This window comes from Lissotriton helveticus, chromosome 6, assembly GCF_964261635.1.
Source record: "Lissotriton helveticus chromosome 6, aLisHel1.1, whole genome shotgun sequence".
In the NCBI taxonomy this organism is placed as follows: Eukaryota; Metazoa; Chordata; class Amphibia; order Caudata; family Salamandridae; genus Lissotriton; species Lissotriton helveticus.
The window spans coordinates 197,420,278-197,441,531 of NC_136067.1; the positions used below are offsets into that span (position 1 = coordinate 197,420,278).

Here is a 21,254-nt window from a genome sequence, read left to right on the forward strand (position 1 = left end):
TCAAACTGAATGGGGAGAAGACCGAAGTTCTGGTCTTTGGTGGTAATGTTAACATCTGGACGGCCGAGTGGTGGCCTCCTTCGCTGGGAATCTGCCCTACTCCTACTGACTCTGCCAAAAACTTGGGAGTAATTATGGACCTTGACCGCTCCATGGCACAGCAGGTTAACAGAACGGTTGCTACCTGTTGGGGCATTATTAATATACTTCGCAAAATCAAGCATTACTTGTCTCCGCTGGCTCGTAAGCAGGTCGTTGTTGCATTGGTGGCCTCGCAACTTGATTATTGAAATGCTCTTTATGCGGGGGTCAACAAAGGTCTTTTGCAGCGCCTCCAGACAGTACAGAACGTGGCGGCCAAATTTGTGCTGGATGCTCCCAGACTATCCTCCGCCACGGTGGCCAGGAAAACCTTACATTGGCTCCCTATTGAGTCTAGAATTATTTTTAAGACTCTCTGCATGACCTATGGGGCACTTACTGGTAAGGGGGCTGAGGGCTTGAGGAAATTGTTACATCCATACGTTCCGGAGAGAGCTCTCCGATCTTCAACCAAGAGTCTGTTGGTGGTTCCCCGTGTTCGCAGAACCAAATGGGGTGGGAGGGCGTTTTCAGCAGTAGCCCCCAAACTTTGGAATAGCCTGCCGCTTGGAATTAAAACCCAGCCGTCAGTCCTGACCTTTCGGAAAGCCTTGAAAACATGGTTATTCTCCAAGGCATACTTGTAATGCTTGTTATCTGGCAATTGCTGATCGCTTTTCTAGGCGCCTTGATGCCTCCGGGCTTAGTCGCGCTATATAGATCCCTTTCCATTCCATTACTTTTCCATATAAGAAGCAGTGACCAATCCTTGGTGTGCACACTGAGGCGCAAACAACACTTCTATAATTTACTTAAGGTTTCATATAAAAAGCAGATTACCATATTGCGTGTCTTCCCATGAAGCCTTTACATGATGTTAGTCTAACTTCACAATTGTTCCCATTCAGTGATGTGCAAGAGATGGTTTTAGTATCATTTCTCCATTTTATCCATAGTGGTTAAATGCAGTTACTGAAACAATTACACATATAGGGCCAGATGTAGGGTGCCTAATACTGGTCGGTAATGACCAAAATTACCGAATTTCGGCCGTTACCGACCAGTATTGGGCTTTTCAGATGTAGGTGGCATGATTGTAGGATTCTGTATTTTACTGACTCGGTAACTTAAGGAATCAGTAAATTACCGAATTCTTTACATACCGATTTGGTAAATTACAGAATCTGTAATGTAGGGCACACTCAAATGAGTGCTTTTCCCATTTTAGGATTCGTTATTTGGTTGGTAAATATGGAAAACCCTAAAAGAAGTAGTTTTTTGCAATTTAAAACAGTGACATGTGGGGGGGGAGGGTGGGGCCGTGGGTGAGTTTGGGGGGGGGTTCATCAGTTTCACCATTTTTGCTTGTATGTTTGCTTCTTTACCGGCAATAACTGCATTTGAACCTGTTCAATTGATAATGGTGATTGTCTCTGGATGTCAGAGCATTACGTGATATGTGCTTGCTATGCAGTCAATAAAATCTGTTTAAAAAAAAAAAACAGTGACATGTGGCAGACATACATGCCCTGAGGGCATGTATGTGTGCCACATGTGCACCCACGCACTATTGAGGGGTGCAACAGGATGTCAAAGTGACACCCTGCCACCCTTCAATGTGTTCCCCCTTTTAACGAATCAATATTTACCGATTCGGTAATTCCCCTTCATTTCTATGGGCCTCCAGGCCCATAGGAATGAATGGGAATTACCAAATCAGCCGAATCATACCGATTGGGTAATACTTACTGAATTTTTACCTACATTGCATTTACCGATTCTAAAATACGGAATAGGTAAAATTCTGTATTTTTCAGAATCGGTAAATGTAGTTTACCTACATATGGGCCATAGTATTTAGCTTCTCAAAAGGTAATATATACCCTAGCATATTCTGCAGTCCAACATATTTTAGAACAGAGTCAATAATCAGGTGGATCAATTGACATCGATAAAAATAGTAATTACAACAGTAAAACAATGCATAATAACACAGGTAATGCAAGCTGAACAATATGTTGCTCAAAAAGAGGGCATTATTGTTTAATTTTACTGCACACTGTATAATTTAAACATTGATCTATTGACATCCTTAAATGATAAACAGTAATATAGAGGCCCATGCCAACGTTATAGGTGTCAGAAGATGTAAGCTATTCCTTAAAACAAAAATGATAACAGACGCCCTCTTGGAGGAGTACATAGCAATAGGACATATATCAACAATATTGTAATTAAAGCAAAACTACCTGAAAACCTGTCTGTTTCATCAACTGCCTAATAACCAAGTGTTAGGCAGTGAGAGATTCAAGGAATTCCAAAATGCAATGTGTAGTAGACCCTATTGTACACACGGACAAACACCTTGACCAATTGGTGTTGGTAAGCAAATTATGAGCAGAGGGTACTAATTAACCATAATCACAATGCAAGAAAGAGCAGTCCATCAAGATCTTCCCAATCAAATAAAGGCACTGGTAGATTTTGATCATTTTCTTATTTGAGTGCAGGGCCACCCATTGTTCAATTTGTCTAAGTGACTTGCATGTCATTTCCTTGGGGCATAGGGAGGGCATGTCCCAGGCCCTTTGCACCAATCTCCAAAAATGTACCTAGATAAGGTACATTGACTGGTGCAGGATTTTTTGCCTTGATCCTCCCTTTCGTGCTGAGCTGCATAGAAAACACCCTCAATGTATCTGATAACACCATTCGCTGGCACTATCAAGGGCATGTGTCACCTGGTGTTAACTGTTTGTTATGTGATCGCAACAGCACTTACCATCATGCAGAGATGCGTCATAATAATATATTGCCTGGGTCAGTAGCAACTTTATAACACGGAGCACACACACAAACATATCAGTGTCTTGAATCGTATTAAGATCAATATCTACTCAGTGTTGTGCATAAATTGTGCCATAATACGATACATAATAGACCACGAGATGCATAGCAGCATTCAGTCTCTTTTCAATCGGCCAATGCCTGCAACCATCTTGTAATATTGAAAACTGTACATAGGAAACCAACATCTCCACTAGACAGCAAAATGACAGATGGACAAAACGGGACTAAGGGAGTCATAATGTCATGATGTCCACTATGGCCCTTGTTAAGACACCAGTAGTTTCAGCAAGACAATACATATGCTTTCTCACTCATTCTTACCCAAACCAATTCTACAATGTCAAGTAGGCCCTTGACCCTGATCTCAGGTAGGTCGCTCCCCTATGCCGCAAAGCACCACTGTGTGGCCTTGTCCCTCTGCTCTCTGCCACCGCCGTAGCCTTGGACCCTCTGCCTGAGTTGCCTGAGTTGCGTTCTCTGTAATTTGTCATTTTGTTTTTGTTTTGGTTTCCTCTTGTTCCTTTTTGGCCTCTCTGTCCCCTCGCCTTGCCTTCTGTACCCCTCACCTTCCCCCCACTGGTGCCCTTCTCTCTGTACCTACTTTTTCACCCGTTTTCTTTCCCGTCGCTGCGTCCCCTGCAGCCCCGCCCCCCTGCCTGCCCATTTATCCCCTCGCTCCCGCCCCCAACTGCTCCTCCCTCCCACCTTCCCTTATAATGCTGGCCACTGCGCGGTAGGTAAGCACACGCGCGCAGCGGGTGTGCTGCTGGCACTCCTAAGGCAAGCTCGTCTGTCCCTGGACCACGCCCAGCAACGGACCCCTGGGCCCCCGCGATCGCCGCGACACTCGACTTCGCTATGAAACCAGCAGCCTCCACGCATTAAACACTGGACAACCGCACACCTGCCTCCTGGCCGCCCCAAAGCACACCAAAGGACCCTTCTCCTGCCAGAGCTGCAGCTTCACCAGCCTCCGAGCCACAAAACCGACCCACTGTAACAGGACACAACCACCTCAGATACATACTATTGAACAACCGCTCCGCACGCAAGCATGCCGTCGAACTCTGGGACCTGTTCGACGCATCCTCCCAGACGTCGCCTTCCTGACCGATACCTGGATGAACGCTTCCTCGGCACCGGACATCGCCATAGCCATCCCGGATGGCTACAAGATCACCCGCAGGGACCGCACCAATGGAGTAGGAGTTGGAATCGTACATCATCCACAAGGACACCCTCAGGGTCTCGAACAGCACCACCAACACCCTCAGCACCGCCGAACACCTGCACTTCCAGATCCACACTGATCCCAGTACCACCCTCAGAGGAACTCTTGTCTACAGGCCCCCCGGACCACGGCCTCATATCAGCGACTCCATCGCCGACTTCGTCAGCACGCACCCCCTCGCCTCCACAGACTACATCCTCCTAAGAGACCTGAACTTCCACCTCGAGAACAACGACACCAACTCCACCACCCTGATTGACAACCTTGCCAACCTCGGACTCAGAAAGCTCATCACAACCCCCACCCATCCGCCGGCCATATGCTTGACCCCATCTTCTCCACAAGCTTCCACGTAACCTTCAGCAACACCACCGAACACCACTGGACCGACTATCGCTGCATTCACTTCACCTTCCAGAAACCCACCATGCACCACAGCACTCAACAGATCCCCCCGCCGCAAATAGAGCAAAGTCACCCAAGACCAGCTAAACTCCACCCTCGCCCTAAGTCCACCCATTGACCCCCGCCGACACCGACACCACAGTCCGCAACCTCAGGCAGTGGATCAATGACTGCGCCAACCTCCTCGCCCTGATCAAGAAACCCTCCAACACAAGCACTAAAGCCAGCTCGTTCACCGTGGACCTCCAGGCCTCCAAGCAATCCTGACGAAAACTATAGAAAAATTGGCACCGCGAACAGACACTGGACAGCTACGCAGCCCACAAGAACGCCATCCGCAGACACATCACCTCATTAGATCCGCCAAAAGGACCTCCTTCAAGGACCGCCTCGACAACAACGTGCACAACAGCAAAGAGCTCTTCTACATCGTGAAGGAACTCTCTAACCCCAGCTCCAACACCAACAACATCCCACCATCGCAAGACCTGTGCAACTCCCTTCTTCAATTGCAAGATTGCAGACATCCATGACAGCCTCAACAACCAGACCGCCCCGACAACCACTGACCCCCTAGACCCCACGCCCACCACCTTCATCGATCCCTTACTCACCTGGACCAACAAACGACGATGACACCATCAAAATCATGAACACCATCCACTCCGGCTCTCTCTGTTTGATCCATGCCCACTCCAAATCTGCAATAAAGCTAGCACCACCATCGCACCCCATCTCGGCATGGCCATCAACATTTCCTTTGAGACCACAACCTTCCCGAAGAGCTGGAAGCATGCCGAGATCAATGCCTTACTCAAGAAATGCAAGGCAGATACGAGGGACCTCAAGAACTTCCGTCCCATCTCCCAGCTCTCGTTCCCGGTGAAGGTCATCGAGAAGGCCGTCAACAGGCAACTGACCTGCTAACTCGAGGAGCACAACCTCCTGGACCCGTTCCAGTCTGGGTTCCGCAGCAACCACAGTACCGAAACTGCCTCATCAACCGCCTTCAACACATTCTGTCACTGCACCCTACGCACATGCCTCCACATCGCAGTGATCCGAGACAAGCCCCTGGAATGGACCACCACCTTCCTCTCGGGCAGAATCCAGAGCATCCGCCTCCCCCCTTTCCGTTCCGAAGCCTCTGAGATTATCTGCGGCGTACCCCAAGGATCATCCCTCAGCCCAACATTGTTCAACGTCTACATGGCACCGCTCCCCCACGTCGCCCGACTGCATGACCTCAACATCATCTCTTACGCCGACGACACCCATCTGAACCTCTCCCTCACCAAGGGCCCCCTCACCGCCAAAACCAACATCCAAGAAGAAATGAAGGCCATTGCTGAGTGGATGAAGAACAGCCGTCTGAAACTGAATTCGGACAAGACGGAGGTCCTAATACTCTGCTCCACCCCCTCAGCCTGAGACGACTCCCAGTGGCCGAACGCAATGGGAGAAGCACCGAGACCCACTGACCACGCATGCAACCTCGGGTTTATCCTTGACTCAACAGTCTCCATGACCAAGCAAGTCCACACTGTCTCATCCTCCTGCTTCAACACCTTCCGCATGCTCTGCAAGATCTACAGGTGGATCCCCACCGAAACAAGAAGAACGGTCACCCAGGCCCTCATCAGCAGCAGGCTGGACTACGGAAATGCTCTCTACACAGGAGCCTCTGTCAAACTCCTGAAATGACTACAATGCATACAGAACGCCTCTGCACGCCTGATCCTCAACATCCCTCGCCAAGGCCACATCGCACCCCATCTGAGAGACCTGCACTAGCTTCCTGTCAACAAGAGCATTACCTTCAAACTCCTCACCCACGCACACAAGGCACTCCACAACACTGGACCGACATACTTCAACAGACGACTCACCTTCTACACCCAAACTGCCAGCTCTGCTCCGCCGACCTCTCCCTCACCACCGTCCCCCACGTCCGAAGTGCGACCACCGGCGGCAGATCGTTTACCCACCTCACTGCCAAGACCTGGATTACCCTCCCCATCCTCCTACCGCATACCCAGGACTTAACAACCTTCATAAGGGCACTAAAGACCTGGCTATTCGAGCAGTAGTAGCACCCCTCCCCCCAGCGCTTTGAGACCATAACGGGTGAGTAGTGCGCTTTAGAAATGACTGATTGAAATACTCATTCAGGGAGGGCCGGCTTAGGTCGCCATCTTAGAATGTTGGACCGCAACATATTGAGCTCATAGGTTCTCAATTGGATCTGACAGAGAAGGGAAACCCAGAAAGGTGCCAAGAATCCGAAAAACAAAAAAATAATACATTATTAAATGTGGCTCATCTTGGAATGAATGACAATAGCATGCATGCCTTCATGATATAGTCATTCGCTTCGGTCACAGTTTTCATTTAGAGGTTGGTCAAAAAATCATGATTCTTCACATTTTTGTGACTTGCAAAATTTTCCATAGCTTTTCGTGAAGGTTTGAGAAAAAAAGAAAACTTTGTAAACGCACACACCCTAGTTTTAAACCATCTTTAACATGTAAAATGTTTGAACGTCTTTTCAGCAGAAAGCATACACCAAGGGTAGGCCCTTTAATTTTTAACTTTAAGAATCACTAAACTGCACACAATACATTTGTTCAGCATTTGGACATTATTTACAGTTCTGCATGGTCCTTGTCAATTGTACATTTTTATTACAACTGTGCCCAATGCACTACATAGATACCATTGAAGAAGACTAAAGCTACTATAATTAATAATGGAAACCATGGCTGTATTACATAGATTCCACTAGTTGAGCTACCAGTTTGCACTGATATTTTCCGATTACAAAAATGACAATACAGCAGTGCAATTTTGAGAAACCATTAATAAAATATTCTGTGCACCCAAGTTTGGTTTAGCTGCTTGAAAGTCTATATTGATGTCTGTTGGAAAGTGGATTATTTATAGTGGTATACATTTATATCTACCTCTGGCAATTAGGTCACTAACAGAGTTTGGGCTCAGAAGTAGTCTCAGAAAATGATTCCCATGCTGAACCCTTGGTAGAAGGGTGTAAGAAGGCAGGCTTAACTTCAGAGACAGTTATGTAAAGCATTTAAAAACACCAATTCAGTAAATATTTAAGACCGTACAAAATAAAAATTCAGCAGCAATTTATAAAATAGGGAATGGTTTTATCTTTAAACCAACCTGGTTGGTGCCAAGCATGGACCCTGCTTCTTTTAGTTTTAAGCAGCAGATCTCAGATACTTATACAGTGTTTTCTGGGTCAAGCAGGAAGACACTTCTGTTCAATGAGTTGCAGGGCAACACCCCAGAGCATAACCACTTCTTCCAAATTGTGACACAATGGTCTTCTAGAGAGCACTAGTCTTCCGAAATTCAATATAGCTGAATTCTCAGTAGAGAAGCAAGAACTAGCTAAACCAACCTCCAGTATGGCTCATTCCCATAGCTCACCTCCCTCTAGCATCTGCAAATTCCTTTCTTAAGCCTGCCATCTGACTGGGTTTCTGGGAGGGGGGAGGTAGAAAGACTTTTTTGTTTCTGCTTGTCCTCTTCTCCCTTGGAAGCTGATGCTTTAGGACCCCTCTGCCCTGCTCTGGCATTCCTGTGCAGCAGGGTCCTCTTGTCCGAGAGCCTTTTTTACTGGGTGCCACTTATCACCTCGTCAATGCTGGATAAGCTTCTTAACTCTGACCAATCACGTGAGACCAATGGAAGGCTGAATTTTGGCTTGGAGAAAGACAAAAAAAATCTCTTTAACGTATTTTCTATATATTTGTGGATACGTTTGACAATAGTATATTGATGGATTTATCAATACCTTTCTCCTAAGTCCTTGAATGATATTTTCTGGTTATCTCTAGCAGGCGTTATGAGCTCATAAACTATTGCAATGTTAACCTATGTGACTGGGAATCCATAATGTCGAAAAAGAAATGTAAAATCAAATCCTGGTACACGCAATAAAGATTGGTTATTTTCTTACTGCACAATCCTACTATAGGTGGTATTCCACTCATATTTAGGATTTCCAACAATTGCTATTACTTCTAGTGATATTTCTAGTGTAATAGATCAAAAATAGTGTGTTTCTAGAGAAGAAGAAAGGGGTGGCATTTAAGGAATGTAGTAACCTTCTACAATGTAGTTTCTTTGTGACTATTCACATACTTCCCACATTTCATGTTTTAGAGTTACTTACTGTTGGACTCTGTGCTTAAAATATGTACAAAAAAGCCGAAGTGCTCACACATATCACAGGCACATGGGGATGCTATTTATTCAATAGGAAAACTTGTTTTTCACGTAGAGCAATATAGCATTATTTGCTAATGCTTGTTTTTGCAGCTGGTTCTTGGGATTAAGGAGGGAGGAGGATGAGTCTGCATGCAAAGGTAAGTTCTTCTGGGGAACCTTGTGAAGTGCCACAAAATCTGAAAATTACAAAATGGGACTTTGTATACTCCTCTTGTCAGGAAATTAAATCAACAGAAGATGATTAGCAGGGCGGTAAAATTCTTAATTGTAGGTGGAGCAAGAGAATGCATAGTTTGTTGCAGCTCTATTACTGCTGTACTTCCTGATGTCATAATGTGGCAATAACAGGATTATTTAGGGGCAGATTTATAAGTCCCTTGCGCTGCCAGTATGTCACTTTTTGTGACGCACTGGCAGCACATTACATTGCCGAATATTTACAAGGACAGGAAAAGCCACCCTGCGTGGCTTTTCCGTGGCTTTTCCTGCCCTTGTTAATACGGCCCTTTTACATGCAGCACTTTGCGTGAAAGGGGCATTCCATGGGTGTTGCTGTGGGTGTTCCCATGCAACACCCATGGAACCAGACACATTTCCAGATTTACAAGAAATCGGAAATCTGTAAATGCGTCAGTATGCTACGCCACCCTACGGGTTGTTTTTATTTCTCCTCGTTTTTTCCTCTTTCAATGAGTGCTGTATTATACAGCACACACTGAAAGAGGAAAATGCCTGTAGTGATTGTTTTCATGCTGGAAGGTGCCGCTTCCTGCACAAAAACAATCTCCCCATGACGCAGACATCCTTGCACCATGGCGCAAGGGTGCCTGTGCCGGCCCCTGGCAGCTGTTTGTGCGCCAGCACAGGGGAGGGCACAGGAATGCAACATATCATTGTAAATATGTTGCATTCCTGTGCTCTGAAAGTGCTGCAGAGTGGCGCAGCCAAAGGGCTTGCTGTTCCGCGCTGCGTCACTTTCTTGTAGATCTGCGTCTTTGAGTTTTGCTGGTGAAACGTCCATCCCTGCAGGCCTAGTTACTCTACCACACTTGTGGAAAACCAGCTACAGTCCAAACTCACTGCTAGGGCCAAAAGGGGAGAGGGGGTAACAACTTTGAAGAAAGGGGGTGTTATGTCCAAAATAATCATGTAGAATGGTGGATTTTTCTCAGCCTAATGAGAATACATAAAATGGACTCTAAAAGGTGGAGGTACATTGTTAGAATTATAGAGTCATGAAAATGTGTCAGCCCTTACATTACAGACTTTGATGGTGCTACATTTAGCAAATACGGTAGCAGGTCGCATCCTGTGCATTGAGCAGCTGGACAGCATCATCATTGGCTTCTGCTTCTTAGCACTTGAAATTCTGATCCATAACCGAGTCAGGAATACCACAAAGAGCAAGTTGCAGCAAAACATTGTGGAACTTGCCAAAATGTTTAGAGGTCTTATTGGTTCTGCTAAGTTGCAGGAAATGCTAAAACAATTCTTTGGGCAAATCCTTCATTGCCGCTACTGTCTAAATCCGCTCCTAAGTGTTGACTTTCTTTGGTCACTGACAATCGCTTCTAAAGTGACCACATCACTTCAAGTCATCACGAACAGTATTTCCACTTTTGAACATTTTGTAAGCAAATCATTTCTTTAATTTGTGTTATTCTAATTGGTTCAATGGAAGCAAACCAAGGCTATGTGTTTAGTAGCTACAGTGGGGGGGTTTATGGGCCTCTTTTGTTTGCAGCTCTGTAGACAAAAGCTCATGATCAACACTGTAAGAATAATTAAAAATGGGGTTGAAGAAAAAGGAAAGAATGATGGAAAGATTGAATGTAAAGAAAGGTGAATGTAAGGAAGGGTGAAAGAAAGGTAGGACAAACAAGGGGGAGGATGGAGAGATGAGTGTATGAATGAATGCGAAGGAATAAGTGGATGAACATGTAAAAGGATGTTAGAGTAAATAAACATGCTATAAGATGAATTGATGGATGGATGAAAGAATTGCAGAGGGTGCTGTATATGAATGCATTTACAATTGTCAGCATGAAAGGCCTAGGGGGTACCTGGGACTCCTTTCACGTGTTGCTCTAAGGGGGTACACTGATGGTGTTCCACCTCTTTGTGGTGCAAACTTGATGCACTCTCTAACTTTTCGCTGCACCCACAGACGCAAAGTGTTTACTCATTTTCATGTGGTCCAGGCTTCCATGCAAATGAGGGAACGTCTCCTTGAGACTGCACAGCCACTACAAGTTCACTGGCTTGATTTGTTTTACAGAAGTGGTTACACAACCATCTGAGGATCTTTTGTGTTACCTAAGTACCTGGGGGCAGAACAGTTGGGCACAGACCCATTGTGTTATTAGGGCACTTTGTGTAATATAGCACGTAGTTGGAATGATGAAAATGCACCTTCCAAAATGTTGTTACAAAATAAGGCAACCACAATTGTAGCCAACATTCATAGAAGAACCCATAAGCTAGTGCAGTGGATTCCTACATGTAAACCAGGTGCCGTATTGCACTGGGTGCATGAGTGCCTACTTTCTTAATCCCCAAAGCACTTTGGTATAATGGAAAGTGCTGCAGACTCTTGACCAACCCCTTCTGTAAATACAGATCATTCCGGAGCCTACATGTGACAAGTGTTTCTCTCATTTGTTCCGGGCATACATCAATACAAATGAGAAAACATTTTGCCTCAGTGTGCTTCCGGAATTCATAGATATGGGTGCAGAGGCAATGGAGGTGGTAGGGGCACATTGTGTGCCACAAAAAAGTGGCACATAGTAACAGCACCTCCTGAGGCAGATCTTTGGAAGGGGATAAAAGAGGGTTCCACGAATCCCCATCCAACTGCTTGAGGGTGTAGTCAGTCACTGCACCTACCTGCAAGGGTATCCCTGTCCCCTACTGAAATGCAGGCCATGGCAACACAAGGAAAGTGAAAGATGAACTGACTGCTTGAAACAGATGACCCTCCTTTCACTAATACCATGTCCTCGGGGCAGCCAGGAGTTTACAGATGCCCTAGGGGTAGTGCATTAACTCTAACGGGCTGCACTGCCCCAGTCTGCACCCAGTGCTTCTCATTTAAAAAAAATATATATATTTTATTATTATTCGGCATACAATACAATCATATCATAAACAGCACAGTAACACTATCCACTTCAGCACGACCTGACCATTCTTTATCCTCTACCACCTGTTACAGGGTCTTATAGCATCTTTGGTTTCCTCTCATCATGACGTTTATAATACGACCATCCCTACCCACCCTTGCCCCCTGTTTGTGCGTCAGGCTGTGCTTGCAAGTATTGAATTGGTGGAACCCGAAAATCCTTTGGTCAGGAGGCCACTGGTAGCTCCTCTGCATATGTTTCCAGCTGTTCACTGCAATATACCATGTTATCCAGTTCTTCGTGTTCGGAGCTCGCTTACTACCCCATTTCATGGCAATACCTTGTTTGGCCAATAAAAGGGCAATCAGCAGCAGTCTGCAATTGGATGTTCTTTGTGGTTCAACCAGGCTTAATAAACCAATCTGTGGGGTGTTAGCTATTGGTTCTGATAGCAAAGTTCCCAATGCGCTCGTCACCTCCTCCCACTATTACCATATCAGGGAACATGCCCATGCAACGCGTATACAGTCAGCCTGCGTGGCTCCACATTGTATACATTGATCATGCCCCCAGTAGGCCATACCTATAAAGTTGTGTCAGCGTGTAGTATGATTGTTGCAAGAATTTGAAATGGATAATGCGCAAGAGTGCACTCATTGAAGGAAGCGGGCAGTGCAGACCAAGGCAGCGTGCCCTTCACATAATAGGGCCCCATGATATCATTTCTATTCCAATCTCTTTGTTGCTGTGCCAATATTTAGAGTTTGTTGAGGCATTTTACTGCTGCTATAAGAAACATTTGAAATACAATTATGAAAAGTGTTGGAAAGGGCACTGGTATTGGTTGCCTAACTCTTCAGATGTAATTACAATATAAATTTGGACTGCTTTTTGTTCGTCGTCATTTCTGTTCAACTAATTTTGTTGTTTATATTTCTTTCTTTCTTATAAGCAACTCGATGTAGTGAACTTCTATACAAGACATACATTCCCCATGAATGGAGCACTGTAATTAACGAATGGTTTGACCAGAAGGACGGTTTTACTTATGGGGTTGGGGAACAGTTCAATGATGCACAGGTCGGAGATTATACACAGGTATGGCTGCAGCTTTCTGAGGAACATTTTTGAGTCGGATGTTTGTGTGGGTGTTTTTTGTGGTAGAGTAATGGTATTGGGCAGGGTGCGTCTTTGGGCTGCACTTCGGCGCATATTTTGTAAAGTTTAAAAATCATAATGGTGTGGCGGCCTATCTGAAAAATATTAACCATATAAAAAGCTCAGTTATAGCATTTACCTACATAAACACTGGCATGGTACATGGTTAAGGGTATCGATTGATCAAATGTAATTTAGAAACATAATGACTGATCTTAAATTATCTGTCGCTAAAATGTAAACATTTATTATGACATTCTATTTTCCTTTCATTTCTATTCCTTTACATGTTTTATATATTTTGGGTACTCTTTTTCTCTTACTTTCCTCTCACTGTCTTTATGCCCGGCCCACACTTTAGCCCCGCAATCCCACTATGTGTTATCAATATCGCTCACTTGTTGTCTCGTGAAAACAGGTTACCTATGATTTTAGTGCTCATCTTGAATCCACTTCGCTTCAGGTTCATGGGGGCGGATGAGGGCGGCAGCCCGTGGATATTAGGGAGGCCAGAGATTTGCTGGTGTTGTTTGGAATCTGGTTGGATGAGTGAGTGTGTGATGAACGATGCATGCTGGGAAAGGGAAACGCAGCGATTTGCACTTTGGTGCCTTATTCGAGATTAATGAGGCCACTCAAAACGACACAGGGTGGCTTTGCATGGCTTCAGAAATCTTACTCCGAGCCTTGCGTCAAGCACGTACCACTTTGTGTGGTGCAAAAGTGAGGCAGGGCTCTAATAAATGTGCCCTCGGGTCCCTTGGAAGTTGCATCGTAATCCTCCCCCCCACCCCCCACCGTGGTGCCACATTTTTTTTTTTTTTTTACGTAGCATGTCTTATTTCCATCATTGTCCCTAATAGTTTGCTATAACTTTCCTGTATGCGCTGTGCTAGATATAGAACATAAATTATTTCAACACATACTCTTTTATGAGATCTAATCACATTTTATATATTTACCTTTTTTATTGTTTATCCATATAATTCCTAACAGTTGAGCAAAAGAGACATATTTTGATAGATTTCATTCACTATTCTATCCAGTTGATAGACCAACTAGGCCATCTTGGCAGGAAAACACCCAACCAAATCATAGCACGATAGGCCACAACCAAAAACATAATGTTAAACAAATATTAACCGCTTCGCTGCTTCTGTCGGCCAACAGCCGTCGCAAGCACTACCTCTGTAATGAGGGGCACGTCCGTTGGCCGACGTGGCCCTGCCCTCTTCATCAAAGCGCCGCACCGCAGCAGAATTTGCGCCGCAGTTAAGCGGGTAAATCATCTTCCAAGTATGTGTTTTGACTCCCTTAATCCTAAAATAAAGAAACCACTATATCACACCATCCATCAAATGAGTTCTACTTAATGTTTGTACATCTAAATATTTTCTAAGCATTCATTGTTTACCACATAGCACAAATGTAAATATATAAAAGATTATTTTATGAATGACAGTTATATACATTCCAACATTGCAGGCACCCATATGAATTACATTGCACAATGCACAAACATTAAACCGCAATATAAAATCATTAAATAAAAAATGTGAAAATAACTCGCATAACTAATCGTAGCCAAAATTCATTAAAATCTAAACGAAACAAATGCACATCCATAGAAAATTATAACTATGGTTTTAGAGAAAACAAAACACCACATAGCTCATCTTACATTTTCCACTACACTTCACACACTCAAAGCCACATCATCACACATTTCCTGACCCAAATATTCATACATGTATTGATGTGTAACTCAGCAATATCTCTCAGATCTCAGGAAGAAGTCAGACACTGGGATTTGGGCTTTATATATGTGCTTACAAGAGTAATGTTGACTACTTCTCTATTCATTTTAATGCATACTTCTAATGAATATTCTAAGCTATGTTAATCATTGTTTGGGAGAAGTACACCTAGAGTATGCCCACAAAGTTACTAGTAGTATATTTATGGTTCTATTTTAAGGTGTATGTGTCTTCAACACCTCACACAATGGAGTGGAGCAGTGTACTCCCAGGGTTAGTGAATTGCACTAGACAGGGAATTAAAACTAGGCTCAGGCTCACATCTATAGCTGTGGAGATCTCAGAAGTTAGCTTTGCCTTCGTGAATTGCACCTAGAAGAAACGCAGGAATAGGCCAGGAATACTCATGAAATTCAAGAGTTAGTCACAAGTGCCATAAGAGAAAGTCTCACCTGCTGATACCAAAATGTTTGCGGTTGATCATATTTAAAAGGTGCAGCTCTTCACTCAATCAATCAATCAAGCAACCAGTAATCTTATAAAGAGCAACTACTCACCCATGGTGATCTCAAGGAGAAGAGAGTTAGGGGCTGGATCTGTGGTTCAGTCTCTTGAGGTTCTTCATGAATTGAAGCAGTGATGGGGATTACCTGAGGTGCAGAGACAGGGATTTCCAGGTCTTTGCAATGAGGTGGGAGTAGGATCTTCCTCTAGCTGTGGTCTTACGGATCCGTGGGATGGTTCACTCTGGACTTGTTGTGAAGCATTTTAGAATCAAGCGTAATTTACTGATTCATGCCCTTTTATAGGTACAATTCACATTTCCCTTATATAGGTATAGAAATCACATCCATATTTAGACATAACCCATCCAGTCCAAATACAGGCATGGCTACTTCCACTAGTTCCAAAAAGCCACAACAATTTCTTGGAAAACTCAGCTTCAACAGTCAGGGACATCCCCTTACTTGAATATTGATTTGTCCTAGAAATCATGGCATTTTCAAAGAACTACCATTCCCTTGGGATTCTTTGGTGACGTTATTATGTCCGACTTTACGTCAAACAGGGCACCTTCAAGGTATACATTTGCCTACACTTGCCCTAGCAAACAATCGGTGGTTCGGAGCAGCTTGACTATCTACTTGCCCAACACAGCTCGCTACAGCAAGTGCCGAAGGAAGCCGACCCTCCAGCTGACGCACTGACAGAGAAGCTGTCCTTTCTCTCGCTGAGAATCCAGCTCCAGTGTTTCCAAGCTCCCCTCGCGAGGTGTTGGGAAATCGAGTCCAGAGACAGAGATACTAGACCTCCTTCATTCTAAAACCAGGGTACAGAGCTGATTAGACCCTAAGAGAAATCTTGATTAGATTCTTGGCAAAAACAGACTAAACCTATGCTACACCTCACTTACTTCTTCCCTCGTACTAGACTTAGGTTAGGTACATTTGGGGTAGGCGTATTTTAGAAGCACAAGTTGAGTACTGTTAGCCTTTGTTATTTATGTATGTATTTATCTATGGTCTAGGAACCATACAATGCTTTTACAGTATCTATTTCTCTGCACCTCTGATGAAACAAAGCATGCACAATTGACTGAGTGAAATATCTATCTATTGTTTCCACAACTCTGAAGATCAGTTTTATTCTTGGGGAAACAAAGTTGTCTTGTTTATGCGGTTGTCAGAAACTAATCCCTTCTTGTGAATTCGAGAAACTTTCTAGTGACCTCTGAGCTAGCTGGCACTCATAATTAAGTCTAATATATCCGATAGAGACCCAGTCGACCTAAGTCCTACGTCAAATCTATAGGATATGTTATTCCAATGCGCAGAGCCTATTGGGAATATAGGAACTAGACTTCAGACTGACTGATGCAGTTGTAGGTTAAGAACACCCTGTATTACATTTTGCAATGCCATCCCAATACTTATCATTTTTTTCACAATTCCAGATGGTGTGGGCCCTGTCTCATCAGGTTGGATGTCATGTGGCTTTTTGTGGTACAGACTTCATGTATTCTTGCAGTTTGTGTCCAGCGTGAGTATTATGTAACACATGAAATCTGTAATCCTACATTGAAAGTCAACATCATAGAATAAACAAGGTAGGTATTTCAGATAACACTATCTTCTCTAACTCGTTTGTGAGAAGAGGGACCGTTTAGGATTCGACAAAGCATGGTAAATTAGTTTTTTTCTTTCTCTCTAAATTCTAATTTATACATGGGATAACTGTTTTGTTTTGCATTGTATAAGCTGAGCCACCTCTGCTATGGGAAAGCCTACATCAGCTGTTGGTCTGTCCTTGGGCTGCCAACAGCAGATGTCAGAAAGACAGGGCAGCAAATACCTCATTATGTTTCTGAACTCTGGGAGATATTTGGAGTTAATGTATGCACTCAAGACAACAAAAAACAAGACTACAACCCCATTCTGCACCGGTGCAGCACAGACAGTGGCATGTTATGTGTATTTTCTATGGCGCTTATGTTATCCGGGAGGGTATCCTGGCGCACTGAGAAATGGGTGCTGTCCTACCTGACACCAATTGGAATAGCCTCCGTTTCAGCTTCTTGCACATTCTCTGAATGAGCTGGAGGCTTTGGTGTGCAGGTGGAGGTTATTCAAGGCTTTAGGAGCCAGGTACACAACGGCGCTGCCACTGGCTCTATGGATGCAGGTGAAGTGGGCACTTAGGAGGCTGACAGAATGTAAGGATCTGGTCTGTGTGTGGAAGCTGATATGGCTGTTCAGGCATGCAGTACCTTGGTTGGGCAGTATGTGTTTGTGGAGCTTGAAGAGGGCACATTTGTGAATGAGGAGCCAATGGAGGTCTTTGAGGTTTGTGGATATGTGAGTAGGTGTGGTAGTTTGAGCATGAGCCTGCCTGTTCTGCATAATCCAGAGTCTCCTTGTGAACTGGACAGTGATGCTGATGTACAGTGCATTTCCATAGTACAACTTGCTCATAATCAGGACTGGAGTGATGTTTCTGCTGGTGTTAAGTGGAAATGATCTGAAGATTTTCCTGAGGAACAGGGTGGTAATTTAGATTTGATTGTTGATCATGATTCCTAGGTTCATGGCATGGTTCGAAGGGGTCAGTGTAGGTCCTAATTTGAAGGGTCATAAGGTTGAGAACCAGCGAGTGTCTTTTGCAAAGTGTACTAGTACCACCTCTGTTTTGTCAGAGTTGGGCTTTGAGCAGTTGATCTTCACCCGGCATGTATATGATAAACTTTGACTTTTTGTAGAAGGCAAGGGTAAGCATGAACTGGCTTTTTTCGGTGCACAAGATAATGTTAAATTCATGGGCTCATATTGAGATGGCAAGTAGGCCATGTAAACATAGAAGAGACTGGAACCTTGGGGCTCTCAGATAGCCTATAAAGTGTGTGGAATATAGACTATATACTGTCTTTGGGAAAGCTATGTAGACTAAGTTACATCAATGCGTGACCTTGCTCCATGTATTCTCCTGTCCACCATTCATGTCTAGAAGGTGAAAAAAGCTCAGGACATTACAATTTCCCTGTGTCAACTGGAGGTAGAGTGCTTGTGCTCACTCCCTTAAAATGGTAAAAGTGGAATACCCTAATTAGCACATTTAACGTTCGTATATGTCCCTAGTAAATTGTACTACATGTATCCAGAGCCTGTAAATTACATGCTAACAGTGGTCTGTAGCACTCATTGTGCCAACCACTAAAATAGCACTATAAATCCTGTCTCAGATCTGCCACTGCAGCCTACAGTGTAGACCTAAACTGTGATTTCGACCTGGCAAAAGAAAATATTGTCCTGGTCTAAACCTTTCTTTTTAAGGCTTATAAGTCACCCCTGAGGTAGGTCCCCAAGGTCCAGGTTATGTTCTGTTATGTTATTAGGATTTGTATGGTGCAGCTAATCACTCAGATATCCAGGCTGTTGAGCTGGAGTGTAGGTGTAGGATTAGGGTGTATGGTGTTAGTCAAAGAGTCATGTCTTCAGCTTCTTGTGGCATTCACGAAGTAAGGAGGTGGCCGTGATGTGTTGTGGAAGGTTGTTCCAGGTCTTGGGTGTGATGTAGGAGAAGGTTTTACCTCCTGCTCCGCTTTTTTTGGATGCAGGGAGTGTGTGTGAGTGAGAGTGTGGCTGTGCGCTAGTCACTGGTGGGTTGGTGAAAATGAAGGTAGTTGTTTAGGTATGTTGGTCCGATGTTGTGCTTTGTCGTCTATGTGTGCATGAGGAACTTGAATTTTCAGCGTTTGTGGATGGGGAGCCAGTGGAAACCCCTGAGGTGTGGAGAGATGTGGGTGTGTTGTGAGAAGTCCAGGATGAGTCGTGCTGCTGTGCTCTGAATGGTTTGCACTCAGTAGGAGATGGTTGGAAGTCCCAGCTTAGAGCGACTGCTTATGATGAGGGCTTGTATGACAGTGCAGCTGGTGCTCTGGGGTATCCATTTGAACCTTTACGGGGGTGGTGAATTCTTTGACTAGCGAGAAGATCTCCTTCAACCAATTGAAGTTCTCTTTTATGTGCTTGGTTATTGCCCTTTTGGTGTCTCACAGGAGTTGATGGTAGTGTCTGATTGCTGCCTTTTTGGTGTTTTTAGCATTGGCATTGTGGCTATCTGTTAATTTTCTTTCCAGTTGCTTTAGTAACATTTGGATTCTAGGAGGTCGTCTGTTTACCAGTTGGCATGTTCCTTGATTTCACTTTCTCTGTTTTTGATGGGCACAAGAGAGAGTCTGTACAGTTCCTGATCCGTTTGTTGAAGTTGGTAATGTCCTTGTTGAGGTCGATAGTGGTATTGTGTTGGTCTGTTTTGAATACATAGAGCCAGTCTCTTACACTGCTCCATTTCTGGCTGACTTATGTGACAGGACAGACAAGCAAGCCTTTGGTGTGCCATGGGTATGGTCACACATCAGCAGCCATTAAGTAGTCCTGGGAAGGGGGGAGCATATGGGGCGGTGATTCAGAGGAGTGGGAAGAAGAGTCAGGACTGTGATGCAAGAGGAGCAGGTAAGGAGTAGGGAGGCAGTAAAATGCACGGGGCCAGAGCTGCAGTGATCATAATGGAGTGCCACAAACAAACAAGAGAAAAATCATGATGAGAGAATTCACAAAGAGAGAAGGGCAAAAATAAGAGAATGCACTAAGAGAAAAGCGAAAAGGAACAAAACAAAAAGCCACAACGGTGGAAAATTGCAAAGGGAGAGTGGGGAAAGGGTGCAAAGAGAAAATGCACAAAAGAGAAATACACAAAAGAGAAAAACGACAGAGCATAAAAGAAAAAAGGAACAAAAGAGTGATCAAAACAGATAAGTGAAAAACACAAAATAGAAAAGGCACACGATTGGAGAGAGAGCAGCAAAAATCTGAAGAGCAGATGATTGAGAGAGAGGAGTGGCTCAGCTGGTATGAGGCAGGATGCCCAAGATGAGGAGCGGGGTCCGAAACGGCCTAGGACCATTTTGAGGACAAGTCACAGGTAGGTGAGTGGGGAGGGGGGAGCTTGTGAATTATACATACACATAAGGACATTTGTGCTCACGTTTTACTTGTCCTGACAGTGAAAAGTTATTTTTCCATGCAGCAGGGCTATCTTTCACATAGACTAACACTGGGTTCCCATAATACACTCAATAAGGAATAGCTTCAGTTTGGGACAAGATAAAGATATACTTCTTCCACTCAAGTCAAGTTCGATTCAAAGCAAGTTTATTTAGACCAATGGTTTTTAAACGTTTTTAAAACTACATTAATACAAATTATAAAATCGAAATTCTTAAAACATCATAAAAATGTCAAGTGAAAAACACTCAATTGTCCTATCCACAATACATATACACAGATCACCCAAAACTATAAAACAATCTTTCAACTATATTCACTTTTGAGGAATTATTTAACTTTCTGAATAAACTTCTCTGTGGCACAGGCTATGTCCAAGGTACTCATTTCCATTAAAAGGTTTATTGCCTAGCCTCTATTTATTACATCGTTCTTTTTAAAAATCAGGCGCAAAAGTTATTTTCGTCTATCCCCAACCTTCAGACAATCTAGTAATATATGTAAAATGTCACAAGTTGTTCCCAAGATGCAGCCACACTTACCCTTATTATCAATCATAAATCGTTTTACTGCGCTATTGACGTAGCAAGGGTTAACCCCAATTCTTAATCTTAATATTTCCCTTCTTAACCAGCGGCAGGGTAACCTATCAATGTAGGGGAATTGTTTTTCATTTTGCCATGTCCTGCCCATAAAACGTACAGAACTTTTCTGTATAGGAGATAATCTTGGTCCTGTGCTCAGGAAATCTCATTTCCCCGGGCCCTAAGGTCTCTCTTTTTTATCTCAATTTGGAGGGTCTGGAGGCACAACTTACCCCTCAGTA

General features: G+C 44.0%; 1 protein-coding gene across 2 annotated transcripts in view; it reads left to right on the top strand.

Moving 5' to 3' along the window:
- The window catches only part of LOC144761285 (cysteine-rich venom protein-like), a 198,579-nt gene that overhangs the window by 129,922 nt on the left and 47,403 nt on the right, over positions 1 to 21,254 (top strand). For both annotated transcript variants that reach the window (XM_078646736.1, XM_078646737.1), the window contains 2 exons: positions 12,905 to 13,050; positions 16,822 to 16,907. In XM_078646736.1, coding sequence (XP_078502862.1) covers positions 12,905 to 13,050; positions 16,822 to 16,907 — 232 coding nt within the window. The remainder of the gene's footprint in view (positions 1 to 12,904; positions 13,051 to 16,821; positions 16,908 to 21,254) is intronic.